Source organism: Drosophila willistoni, chromosome 3R, assembly GCF_018902025.1.
Source record: "Drosophila willistoni isolate 14030-0811.24 chromosome 3R, UCI_dwil_1.1, whole genome shotgun sequence".
NCBI classification, from domain to species: Eukaryota; Metazoa; Arthropoda; class Insecta; order Diptera; family Drosophilidae; genus Drosophila; species Drosophila willistoni.
In genome coordinates, this window is record NC_061086.1 from 15,316,865 (window position 1) to 15,330,447 (window position 13,583).

The 13,583-nt window shown below is 34.4% G+C and overlaps 2 protein-coding genes across 5 annotated transcripts in view; both read right to left on the bottom strand.

Moving 5' to 3' along the window:
* LOC6650093 (uncharacterized protein CG43427) overlaps positions 1–13,583 on the bottom strand; it is a 63,716-nt gene that overhangs the window by 33,990 nt on the left and 16,143 nt on the right. For all 4 annotated transcript variants that reach the window (XM_047012352.1, XM_023179903.2, XM_023179904.2 and 1 more), the window contains exon 4: positions 1,055–1,116. The gene's annotated coding sequence lies outside the window, so the exon portion shown is untranslated. The remainder of the gene's footprint in view (positions 1–1,054; positions 1,117–13,583) is intronic.
* Positions 6,330–7,001, bottom strand: LOC111519393. Its single transcript, XM_023179885.1, has 3 exons — positions 6,933–7,001; positions 6,557–6,874; positions 6,330–6,491 (listed from the first exon to the last, which is right to left on the bottom strand). Exons 1-3 carry the CDS (start codon positions 6,999–7,001, stop codon positions 6,330–6,332), a joined length of 549 nt encoding a protein of 182 aa, XP_023035653.1.

Below are 13,583 nucleotides of genomic sequence, written 5' to 3' on the forward strand. Positions count from 1 at the left end.
GGCGCCAAATTTCTTATTTATTAAGAAATTCTAACGGTTAGCAAGAGACAGAATCAAAGTGGGTGAAAGAGAGTGTGGAAGGGGGTTAAAAGAGAAATAAAGCTGGCAGCAAAGTGTTAATAAATGATGTAAATCAAAATGCAATATGCAGAACAAAACGCCTACACGAAAGACAAAACAAAAAAAACACAATTGCCAATGCAAAGAGAATTGATGAAAATATTTCATACGCAGAAAAGCAAAAGGAACTAAACAGCACACAGTGAACAGAACTGAGAAATGAGACCTGGCCAGACCAGGCCAGGCCAGACTAGAACAGAGAACCGTGGCAGAGACCAAAGACCAGGCCAGGCATAGATCATTTTCTGTGCTATTTTTAAATAAAAGCACAAGCCCCCAAGGCATATGTATAGATAGATAGTACTGGGTCTAACCAAGCAACCCCCACAGACTGAGCGCGTTTAGAATGTATAGTATGCATATATGTACATACATATATACAAATACATGTGTACTTATATTTACATACATACATATATGTATCTTGACTCTAGTCAGTCGTCAGTGCCTGTCATTTTGATTTCGTAGCACCGACTTTCATCACATCACAGGGAGCGAGAGACAAAGGCAAAGATATAGGGATAGATCGAGAAAGGGCGAGAGAGAGACAGAGAGAGGACAGTAAAACTCAACTCAACTCAACTTGCATGTCAAATTAATTTCATTCAATTTAAATGCAATTTGACGCTGTTTCACTTAGTGTAGTCCCTTTTTGATAGAGTACATACTACGTAAATGTATCTGTAAATGTATCTGTATCTGTATCTGCATCTGTATCTGGCAGGTATCTCACACATCTCAAATCATCATGATGCTGATTCAACGTTAATGATGCAATGCTCTGTGTGAGACAGCAAACTGTGCGTTTTATTTGTCTGATGCCTTTTGATTAACGACCCTTGGCTAACGAAAATTTTCTTCATATTGAAGTGCATTTGTTTTGTTTTGGTTTTTTGTGATTTTTTTTTGTTTTTGGTTATTTGACTGAGCTTACCTCTTGAAATTGTCAGTTTTAGTGGGTAGTTATGCTTGGTGCTTGAGGTTTTTCGTTGGGATCTGTAAAACAAAAGATATACACAAAGATATATACAAACACTTGGACAAAATGTGAGACAGATTTGTACGGAAATATGCGTGTTAAGCCTTTAATTTAGTATTAGTTTAAACTCTTTAGATCTCAATTAAGATGATGAACAGAAAACCAAGGCATTTTTACTGGCAGCTATTAATTAATATTTACTATTAGCACCCGTTTAAGCCCTCATCAAAATCTCAGTTGGTTCCTTTTTTAATAAAATATGCACGAGGCCCTCTAGGAGAAGACTTGAAGCAAAAACAAAAAATTAAGAAAATTAAAACCAAAAGTTTTAGCTCTTCGTTTTGACCCATAAAACGTTTACCGCTAAGCACATTCAATAATCATTTAGAAACAATAAAATTGCCCTAGAGGAAATCAAAAGGCAAAAGCAAAAGAAACAAGCAAACACAGACAAAACGTAAAGAAAGAAAGAAAAATCATGGTATATTAGCTTTAATTAGCTAAAAAGTGAAAAAAAAAACAACACACACACACACACAGACTTATATTTTACTTTCTTAGTATAAATTTTAAAAAATCATTAGGGCAGCAAGTGATATTAAAATTCTGGTGGTCATCTATCTGGCTGGCCGCTGCTAACTGATGTACTACTTTCAAGTAGCTAAAGGCAGAAAGAGAGAGGGGGAGTCGGTGGGTTTAAGGGCGGGGTGAAGATGGCAAAGAAATTGAGTACACAAGCGTTTTTGGAAAAGTTGTTCACACTTTAATGTGAAAATTTGATGAATGTGAAAATTCTACGGTTAAACATTTTTCTTTTGATGATCTAAGCAGCACGTAGAAATCGTGACACAGTTACGTGAAGACCAAGTAACTAGCCCACATAAGTCATCTTTATATACCACTGTGCAATAAAAGTTCAAGTTCCACTGTAAGATCTTTCAGACAAGTTCTCTGACCTCATCAACTATTTCATTACAAATAAAGAATCACCATAAATACATATATTTCATCATATTCATTCGATTGCATAATTTAATGTAATTGATCATTATTGATTGATGGTTCTATATGTTTTGTGTCAACTTTTACAACTCATCAAATTTATTTGAATGTCCCATCAATCATAATTTGGAATATATCATTTAAAACTATTTAATCATATAAATTAATATTATAGTGAAATATTTATACACGTTTTAGCCATTCGGTTTGCTCTAATTTTCATATCCGTTTCGGTTCATCAACTTTCATTAATTTTTAAATGACATAACCAAAACAAAACTTCAAAAATTACCGCACATATTTACAGCTATATGCAACTATTTGTGTAATTTAGTAGTAAATAATATTTAATGCGCAAAATAAAGTAATAAAAAACAAAAACCAAAAAGGAAAAGTTATGACATTTTGAAAACTAAGCAAAACAAAACAACACTCAATTAATTTAGTCATTAAATAATTTATTTTTTGCTGATTTTTTTTGAACAGTTTTATTTTATGTTAATTTTTGGTCAGTTTGTCCAATACCCTCGCATTGGGGGTATACATGTTTTATTTCAAAGTTTCCTCATATTTAGATTTAGAAATATTACTCATCTAGTCAAACACCTTGCTAACGATAATTTCTTCTGTTTTTTTTTTCTTGATTTCGCGTGACATTTTCAATGTCAGAGTGAAAAGAAAAAGTCAACTGTTTGCAGAATTATATATTTAAACAGCATTTGAATGCAATTTTATTATTGTTTATATTTATTTTTATACAACGCCTATGACGTCGACGTCGACGACGACGTCCACGACGACAACGATGACACGCAGACGACCCTGACACAAGAAAGTTTTGTGGAGGAGAAAAAAAGCCATTCAAACATATTATATAGACAAAAATAAAATATATTTTATTTCATTGTTGGCACATTTATGTCACATTATCAGTTCTGTTTGAAATTTATTAATATAAATTGCGTATACGCCCCCTACGCCTTGGCCATGAAAAATATAAAAAACGCACACACATCCATTTAAAGCTGCGCAAAAATTTTTCATTCACTTTGCCACTCTGTTTTCTCACAATATTTGTGTTTTTTTTCTTTTTTCTTTTCTTTTCGTTGGCTCAAAGTAAATAAATTTTTTTTTGTTGCTCATATTTATGCAGCTGGAGGCCTCCATCCAGCCTCCTCGGATCATTCAGTTGGTTGTTTCTGTTGCTTCGTCACAGTTTTGTGTAAACATTTTACGCCTTTTGCTACTTCTAAATTTAATTAATAAATTTCTGTTCTGTTCTGTTTGCGTTTCGGGCTCTCCAAAATGGATTGTTTATGAGATTTCAAATGGCTAAGACGCAGTTCGTCGAGTATAAACACATTTCACACACACACACTCATATATACACGCACACACACTTTGGCCTAACCTCCCGTAACGGGTCAGAGTAAAGGGCTAAGTGAAAGGCAGAAATAATGACTCTTTCTCGCTGCTTTCTGTCTATATCTCTCTTATATGAGTTTGTTTTTCTTTCTTTTTTTTGCCCGCTTTCAATTAGGCCATTGACTAACCGATGGGAGGAAATCTTTCCAAATGGGGCGTGGAAATTTGCAAATTTTTAGTATTTTAGTTGTCAAAGTAGAAAAAAAAGAGGAATATATATTTCAAACAACAATAATCATGACTCAACCGGATGAACAAAACTTTTACATCGCTTTTAAAAGTTCTTCCCGTTTTCATTTACATATTGCCGATAGTTTTGTTTGAACTTAAGACATAAGACAAACTAATCAAACCTTTTAAGCCATCAAACAGTTAACTAAACATATTTTAGCATATTCTGTCGTATAGTAAGTGCCAAATTATGATGTTAAGTAGAGTAATAAAAAACATTTCACATATCATTAGGCAAACTACAGCTACAGCCGCAGAGCAGAAGCAATAACCTATACATTGCTTAACTTGAAAAGAAACGACAAAGACTATTTAGCCAAATCTATTCCTACATCGTCTCGATTTAGGTATGTACAAATCTACGTGTATTTAGCTCTCTTTCAGATCAGATCAAAAGGTTATCCATCTATGTTATTTTCTATGCTTTTCTGGTATATAATTTACAGTTTCGCTATAATTTATGTACATGCATAATGAAACAGGAGTGAGTGAGTGAGTGAGTGAATGAGTTAGCCTGGGCTAACTATAGTTGGATAGACAAATTCTGAAAGCGATTAGCATTTTTATATAATTTGCAAAATGAGTTAAGTTTGTTGCTTGGTTGTTGGTAACAGGTTATGTCCCAAAAGTAGTATAATAATATCATGATTATATAATAGAATCAAATCAATTTCGTTTTATATGTATAAATCAAATACAAAGAATTTTCAATGAATTTCTATTGTTTTTCCTTCCTCCATCTCGCTCACACACACACAAACAGAGAGAGGAGAAAAGCCAACAGCTGCATTGTGTTTAATGACAAAAGCTGTGAAATGTTTAGTTAAGTTAAATAGAAACACATTTTGTTCGCCATATATAAATGATGATGACATAAGCAAGCTATTTTAATTGCGATTTCTTTTCGATTAAAATCAAATCAAAGCAACATTTTTTTTGGAAGATTGGCAACATTTGCTGCGCTAAACCGAAAATGTTGCGCCCTGGCCATGGCATTAATTGAGAGGATTTTTAACCAGTCTTCTTTGTTGTTGTTTAACATTTTTGCATTATATTGCAAAATACATATATGTATATATGGTACTGAACAATGGTGGTAGTGGAGGTGCCATTAAACCATGCACATGCATAGTGGTAATTATTGTGTGCAGCGTTAAACAATAGGAGAGGGGCCAAACAATTCAACAGACAACAGACAGACTCACGCACAAGTTTTCATTATTATTTTTTGTTTTGTTGTAATCTGCATTGTTAATTTTCTTTTAATTACATTTACTTAAATACAATTTTCTCCCTCTGTTGCCGCTACAATTCCTTTTTTTTTAATTTATTGCACGAAAAGATTTGGATTGATATTAATGCAGATCTATATCCGTTTCCTTTATGGATTTTCAAAAACTTGAAGACTTTTTATATATCCTAGAATAACTGTTAAGGGAAAAAAGCTTTACTAAGTACGATTTTGCCAACTCTAACCATTTGGATTATAAGATTAACAGATTTGAATCTGCTAACGCAATAAAAAATTTTCTCATTGTCAGTGTCACTCTATTGCATTAAAAGGCAAAACAAAATGTGACCATTATCCTCTTCTTGAGCATCATCATCAAGTTGAATTTGTTTAGCCATTAGCTGTCGTTGTTTACTCGATAAGGCCAATGCAACATTGTTGCCATAATAGTCTGTTTGTCTCTCCTCATCAGTTTATCTCTCTTCTTCGTCTTCTTCAGCTGCCTTTTATTATTATTATTTTGACTGTTATGCTATGGCCATCATCATTATCATCGTCGTCGTCGTCGTCGTCATCATCATCATCATAAGCAACATTACTATTTCTGTTTTTTGGCTGCACGAACTTAAACTATGAACGTATCCGCCGGAGTGCATTGAACCTTTTGGCCGAAAGTGGCGATTGTTTATACACAAAAAACTACACCATACCACACCAAACCAATGGAGGAGGCCGAGATGCCAGACTGAATAAGCGAGAGAAAGAGAGATCCGAATGCCTCGTCAAAAGCAAACTGAAACTGAATGATGGTTTTCTTTTGTTAATGTCACATCGTTTTATGTTGACAATGATTTTTGTTTAGGCTTTTTTCTTTTTACCACTCTTTGACATGATTAGCAGTGTGTCAAAAGTTTATGTACAAGTGATTATCGTTTATTCGAAATATGGGAAAAATTCTCCTAATTGTGTAATGTTTTGGTTAAATTTGCATCGAGCTAAAAATGATAATACCTACTTAATAGAAATGGCCTTGCCAGTTTTGTCGCCTCATACCTTTAAATGGTTCATTCCGAATTTAAATGCCATCGATTCCAATCGTAAACCTGCCTATTAAAATAATTTTATGTCACCTGTTGCTTGTGATTCATGACGCATTTTGCATGTTTGACTTTAAGACGAATCAGAATATATGAATATCAATATAATCATTTAAATAGAAAACACTTTTTAACAGGTTAAGGTCGCCTTGGATAAACTTGATCTCTATTGTTTGATATCACATCCATTTATCAAAGTTCATAGGATATAGACATGCAATTTGGTGTACTTCCTGATTGATTTTCATTGATTTATTAGATCCTCGACAAATGTAAAGCTAATATTGGCATCAAGATGTAATTTTCGATCGTAGAACCAACGCGTGGTCAACATATAGTCACCAGTTGGCAGCGGCAGACGTAATAATTCCAATCTTGGATAAAAGTCTTTTACATATTGATGACCCTATTACAAGAGCATGTATATAAATATCCATAAGCATATATATAAGAGACATTAAATCGACTTACTATATACGGGCAGGTGTGATTAAAGTTCGAATACTCTTTGGCCATTCTATAAACCAAGGAGACCAAGGGATTATAGGGATGAATTAAAAATCGACACACATCTATACGGATATTAAATAACCATGGCTTATAACCATTTGCTCTCTTAAAAATTTGACCATGGAGTTGAAAATCGTTGACTGGATGCAAGATGGTACAATTGAAATTGAATGTTGTCTTATTTCGACTAATCGCTTTTAAGCGACAAGTGTTCATCACAACCCACGATTTGTTGTAACTCATACACACGGCATTTGTTAATTTGAACTCGACAGCATCCTGTGCTAAGAAATTTTAATTTAAAACTGATTTCAAATAAAAACTGTTTAATTCTTACATTCAAGTTAATCAAAGAGACTCCGATGTATAAAAGTGACAGCGCCAAAATAGACTTTCCCGTTTGCATGATTCTCTAGCAATATTAAAAGAAATCGACAATTTATATCTTCTATGCAAACCAGGGCTCTGAAGTGACTGCCAAACTTGCCGAAGTTTATATACCCTTACAGTTGGAATTGTTATTGTTTGTATAACAAGAGATTTTAATATGGAAACAAGAAATTCTAGAAGAATTGATACAAATTATGATACAAAGATAAAAATCTTTAATGAAAGCGACATTGAAATTTGGGGCATTTATTTAATCTTTTTAGCAAGGGTATCACTGAAGATTTATAAATGTCTCCCCTAATTTTTGTGGTGGGTGAAAATAAAGTAGAATACTTAAAAAAAAAAATTAATAACTGTGAACCAACGAGCCGAACCAGCCGGAAGTTGACAAAAGTCGATAGGTAATCGTTTTTTGTTGGTTCTCTACAAACACACACACACACCGACAATATGGAACAGCAACAACAACAATGTCAACTCTTTTTTTTTTTAATGGCTGAGCAAATCAGTCAGGCATAAAGCACACTGACATATGACAAGATCGTTGATAGAGTGAGTGAAAGAGAGAGGATCGTATAGTATATGGTTTGTATATTGATATGCAAAAACAGAGAAATACCGCAAATTAAGAGCAAAAGCGGAACTTTGCCGGGTAACCTAAGACAACATGAAAAACAGTTGCCTGGAATCGGATGGGGGGGCCACACAAAGAGGCAAGGCAATGAAGACAAAAGCGCATAAGTTTCCGACGTTGACCGTTAATTAAAGCCACAAAACAAAAAACCCAATAGGCTACACAAGAGGAAGACGAACAAGACAGAGAGAGAGAGAAGAGAAAGAAAGAGAGAGAGAGTAAGAGGGACCAAAAAGACAGTAGCTTCGCACACATGGATGCGGACAAGATCGGCCAACTTATGGGGGCACATAAATTTGTTCAAGCCTTGACACAGCTGCACACACATTAGAAAATGCATGCAGCACGCGCTCCAATTCATCCCCCTAAGGGGGGGAAACTCTGGAGTACATTGTGGATGGGGGTGAATGCAAGTGGGCAAAACGGCAAAAGATTAGGCCTATCAAGGTTACACCAATCTGCGTCGGCGGGCGTCTCTCTAACTGTTTGATTTGAAGTTTAACTTCAGCGACTGCAGCGGCATTCACTTTGCCTGCTCTGGTCAGAAATGAAAGTTACCTACACTTGAAGAAATTAGTCTAAAGTTAGAATCATAAAGCCAGTTCCATTATATTTTATCACAAACATTGTTATAGTAACTACATGTACATTTAATGAATAATTTATCATACTTCTTGTCATGGTATGGAATACTCCTGGTTGATATCTATACTCCTGGCCAACAATTTGATTAAAAAAACTAGGCAATAGTTTCTTTAAGTGTATGCAATATTGACATACCCTAATATTGTTGACTCTGGGTAAGAGTATTGGAAAATCATGGCAATATTTCGTTGCAGCAGCTGCGTTTCTGTCTGGCAATTTATGCTAAATATTGCACAGCCGGCAACAAATCTGCTAAAAAAAAATAAAAGGAAAAAGAAAAGGTATGGAGCAGCACAAAAAAAAAGAGAGTTGAACATTGAACGTTGGTCGGTTCGTTGGTTGGTTAGTTGGGCCCAGCCGCCGCAAAGATGTGTCAGCTGTTGGTTGTTGGTTGACGACGATGATGACTGCCACATGGCGTTTGCAACATAACACGCATGACGGAGAAATTGTGCCAATTTGTTTGTAGAAGTTGCAAAGTTGCAAAGGCATTGAATACATAGAAGAAATATGAGAAGAGTAGACGAGAGGAATTGTGTGGTTGGGAGCGGGGGGAGATTGCTGGTGAAGAGGAGAAGTGTTTAGTTGTCGGCGGCATTATTGATGATGACAGAAATGTGTCGTGTGTGTATTGTTGGAAAGCATTTTATTCCGTCTTTCTTTCTTCTACTTTGCTTTCTAGGCACACAGCTGCGACCGAGAGCCATAAGATGCCAAATTGCGGCTTGCCATGAACCTTGCCAGAGACCAAGTTCATGACAAGACCAAGACCAGTTCAGTTAACTTCAGTTCAGTTCAGTTCAGTTCAGATGTTGATTAAGCCTGGCTTGTAGATGGAGGATGAACAATATTTATGCCATGCATTAATTTTTTTCGTCTTCAGAGGCGTCATACATAGTAAACGATAGAGCGAGATGGAGGTAGAGAATGGGGAGAACATTAAATGACCTTGTGCGTAAATTTTAATCAGAGAGCGAGGACTGACTCATCTCCATCTGGACAGGCGGACAGACATCCAGGCAGGCAAAATAAAGCTGGTTGCTTACCATGGATAAAAATCTGGTACCCGGTGCCAAACTATGCATATTATATTTGTGATATCATCTACAAAACCATAAAAGTCTTTTCGAAATTCCTTAGAAAAAAAAGCGAAACAAAACAACAAACCACACAAAGAAAATAAAAGATGGAAGAAAAAAAAAAACAACAGCAACAAGACGCCCACATTGTACACTAAAAAGAACGTCATCATCAGCATCCGATCATGATTAAGATATATAGATATACATATATGTAGGTACACAGCATTAACAAATTGTTATTTTTATAAATTTAATTGAAATGCCAAAAACCAAGAGAACCCCAAAAAATCAACGAGGCAAAACAGGCAAAAAAACAAAAGCAAGAAATAAATTTCAAAACAAAGAGCCCGAAAATTATGCAAAAATTAACAAAAAATCAGAGGGCCTGAAGTTAGTTTTTAAATTGTATTGATATTTGGATACCCTTTGCTTTTATAGACCTTATAATAAAGGGGAAACTCAAAACCACGCAAAAAGCTGGTAAATTTTTTGTTTTTTAATTGAGTTATAACTAAATATTGAACGGAAATTTAAAGTTAAAAATAAATCTAGCTTTCCCCTAGTTCAGAAGGAAACATATAATGTGAGTAACTTTGATGACAGTATTTTGCTGACTTCTTTAATATATATTCACCCTCGGTGTTGCATGCTTTTGCCAACAATCTATATAACCCTTTGTAGAAGGGTATCATTAAACTTACACAAATTAACATAATCATTTTTTACACAATTATAATTTGCACTTATTCATAGTATTGTCTATCCCTTTCAGTCTCTTTTTACCTCTCTTTCTTTCTGTTTACACTTTTGTTTCATTTGGGCAATCATGCGCATTATTCAGTTCATTCATTCATTCAATAAGAAGAGCAGAATCATTCATGCGATTTTGCTCATTGCCAAATTGCTTGTGTTTGGTTTCAATTTTTCTTTGGTTTTTTGTTTCATTTGGCCAATGAAGTTTTTGGAATTATTTACTCTCGGTGTGTGTGTAAGTGTGGTTTTTTATTTCTCATTGTATTCAAAATTATGCAAATATTCAAAAGGGAGACACAGATTGGTTGGAATTTGCAATAATGCCTTAACTATACAGTTAAGTTGCAAGTTCTTGACATCATTTAGGTAAAACTTTCAAAAATAATCAACATTCTGAAGGTGCCTCTTCTTAATCGGATTAAAAGAATTTATGAACTAATAAATACAAACAATTCACGATTAAATTTCGATTGATTTTATAGCTTTTAATAAACATAATTAGTAATTTTAGCACGCTTGTTCTGTTAAATTATGTTGTATTTCTTTTGAAAAACAATGTATATTGTAGACAACGTTGCGTATGAGTAATATTGATTTGAAAGAATCTCTTTTCCTATCAGCGTCTGGTAATTCTTTGTTTATATAAGGTTACCATTACAGTTCAGATCCAACAATTTTCAGGTTTCTTCTTGGGTAACTTTGCATTTTCGCTGTCATTTTGAATATATCTGAGATCAAAGATCATTATTTATCATCACCTCAATGTTGCAGCCAAAATGTTTAAGCAATTTAAACATTTGCGGTCATTATATATATATGTATGTATGTATTTACGATCGTATATATAAAAGATAAATGCTTCTTTTTCTGCTTTAACCACAACCCAAATCCAAAGAGACACCAACAATAATAAAAAACCAACAAAATCTGCATTCACAGTGAGTGAGAAAAGTGATGCAAAGGTATAACAACAGCCACCAAAAAAGAGGAAGGAAACCTTGTCATGTCAACTCGCATATAAATTTCATTTGGCCAAAAACCAAAAAAAAAATAAAATAAAATGTATATATACCTACATATAAACTGAGTAATAAGCGCCGCTGCGGTTTAACATGACCCGATTTTGGTTTGAGAGACAAAAGAAAGAAAATCTCGGAAAACCAAACACGAAAAAAAAACTTGTCAAAATGTCTATAAGTATCTTTGGGTAGGTTGAAAAAAGAACTTATATTCTTATCAGCAATCAACAGAGATACACTCAACACTTTCTTCTCTCTCATTTACCTAAACACTTTATAGACATGAATGACTGACTGTACCCAGGTACTACTTCAATTTTCCGTTTGTTTTTTTTTTATCATAGTTATATAATCTAACCTCAGTGAACTCCAGATTTTGAGTAGGCTCGCGCTTCATAACCACAGAGAAAATGAAAATTATTATTATTTTCATTAGTATGGAGAGAAGGAAAGAGCGAGAAAGAAAACTGTGCGTGGGAAATTACTTGAGAAATTTGAAATAATACAAAAAAATAAAAATAAAGAAACACAATGAAAATGAAGCAGCGCCGCGGTAGCAGCAACATCTACAATCAAATGAAGTTGAACAATTTTGCTACTGTTTGTTGTGCCTCGCAAAGTGAGTGTAAAGTGGGCAACTGAAGTAGTCGAGGAGAGTCATCCGAAGTAGCAAAGTCATCAACATGTTTTGCGGTTCGGCTATCTTCCTGCTCTTCCTCCACCTCCTCCTCCTCTTCATCATCATCCTCCGACCATTGACAATTGCCCTAAAGGTCTTAGGTTCTCTCTTCCACACTTTCAAAAAAGTCATATTTCGTTTTATACTCCTTGCCCTTATAAATGAATGAATGGGGAGTAGAAGGTGACTTGGCCGTGAAATATTATCATCATCATCATCATTATTTTCATGGCTATATGAATTTTTCATATTTTAATTAAGAGATTTTCATAAGCTGATATAAACACACAAAAAATAATTACGTTTTGGGATGGCAGAACTAAATCCAAAGTACAGATGGTTAATCTTTAAAAAAAACTTTAAAAGCAACAGGTAAAAAGAATTCTCAATCTATAGATTTAGGAATGAAATATAATAAAAAATATCTAAGAAGCAAAAGTCCATAGGATGTCCACTGGTCACGTGTCATTAATAGCCAGCAACATACAAAATTTAATGAAAATCAAACGAAAAATATCGAAAAAGCTAACATCGGCTATGCACATTATTGGAAAATGTTTTAATCTCTGCTTCTGTGCGTTACAAACACGTGGCCAACCTTATAATACCCTCAGCAAGGGTATAAAAAGTAGTGTGAAAATTTCAGAATCAGCAGAATTACAAAGGCGAGATGATCTATTTTTCATAAATACAGAAATGAGAAATACTTTATAGAAATAAATAAACCGAGTTATTTAAGTCTAACAATTCAGCTTAGTGAGACAGTTGTGAGTGAGTTAAACATTTGTAACTTCGAAATAACTTTCCCATGATGTCAGCAGCTTCAATTAACATGTTTTAGTACATTTCAGTTTCCTGTAGAGAACTCAACTTGAATGTTAGTTAATGTCGCCACGCCACCTTTTTTGTTGCACAAACCCTTCGACTTCCACTTCGACATGTTCCAGGAAAATGGGAAGTTAAAGAAAAAGAACTCAAACTGTGACCACAAAACAAGAGAGTGTGAGAGAGAGAGAAAGAAAAACGTAAAGTTTATTTTTCACGCTTTTTTTTTCATTCGCTGGTTTTGTGACCAGAAATTCTTGGCAAAACTGAAATTGGATTTTGTGTTGGTGATCCCATAATAAAGCCCTGGGCCTTAAAAAGAAAAAAACCAAAACAACAAAACACAAAAGTCCAAAAAGAAATGAATATGAAAAGCAAACAAAAGCTCTTGCCATAAGTTAAAGATTTGTTAACAAGCCCGATGAGCGCCATTCAAGGGACCAGACCAAGAGCAACAAATTATTATGATATGCTTCGAGGCCATTTGCCTTTTCCTTCTACAAAAAAACCTTCTACACCTACTCCACCACCTGTTTCTCCACCTCTGCCACCTCCACCTCTTCACGTCAATCACAAATTCGGAAATTGGAGTTGACTTTCCAAACACGTGTGTGTGTATCGCTGTTTATTACTATATTGTCATTATTATGCATACCTATTATAATGGTAACTGAATAATTTTCTATCTTTAGAAAGTTAGAATATGCGGACATGCTGAGAGTTTTATAACCCAAACGATCAAGCAACAAGGTGTTAAGTTTTGAAGTAAAAAAAATAGTGAGACGATTATTGGAATCGTAAAAGATAAAAATTCTTGTTCTACATGGCAAATTCTTTCACTTCTTTCCTTCGCTCTCTCTCCCTCTCTTTCTATTGCTGTACATAAAGAAAAAGACAAAATCATCTCTAGCGCCATAAATTCAGTTGTCCCAAAATGTCTCAGCGCCAAGAAATTACAACA

Excerpts from the sequence above, each read along its gene's own strand:
- LOC111519393 (XM_023179885.1), bottom strand. The coding sequence starts at position 7,001 with ATGCAAACGGGAAAGTCTATTTTGGCGCTGTCACTTTTATACATCGGA. Across the intron at positions 6,875-6,932 it reads TCTCTTTGATTAACTTGAAT|GATGCTGTCGAGTTCAAATT; the intron begins GTAAGAATTAAA and ends TTCTTAGCACAG. Across the intron at positions 6,492-6,556 it reads ATCACACCTGCCCGTATATA|GGTCATCAATATGTAAAAGA; the intron begins GTAAGTCGATTT and ends CTCTTGTAATAG.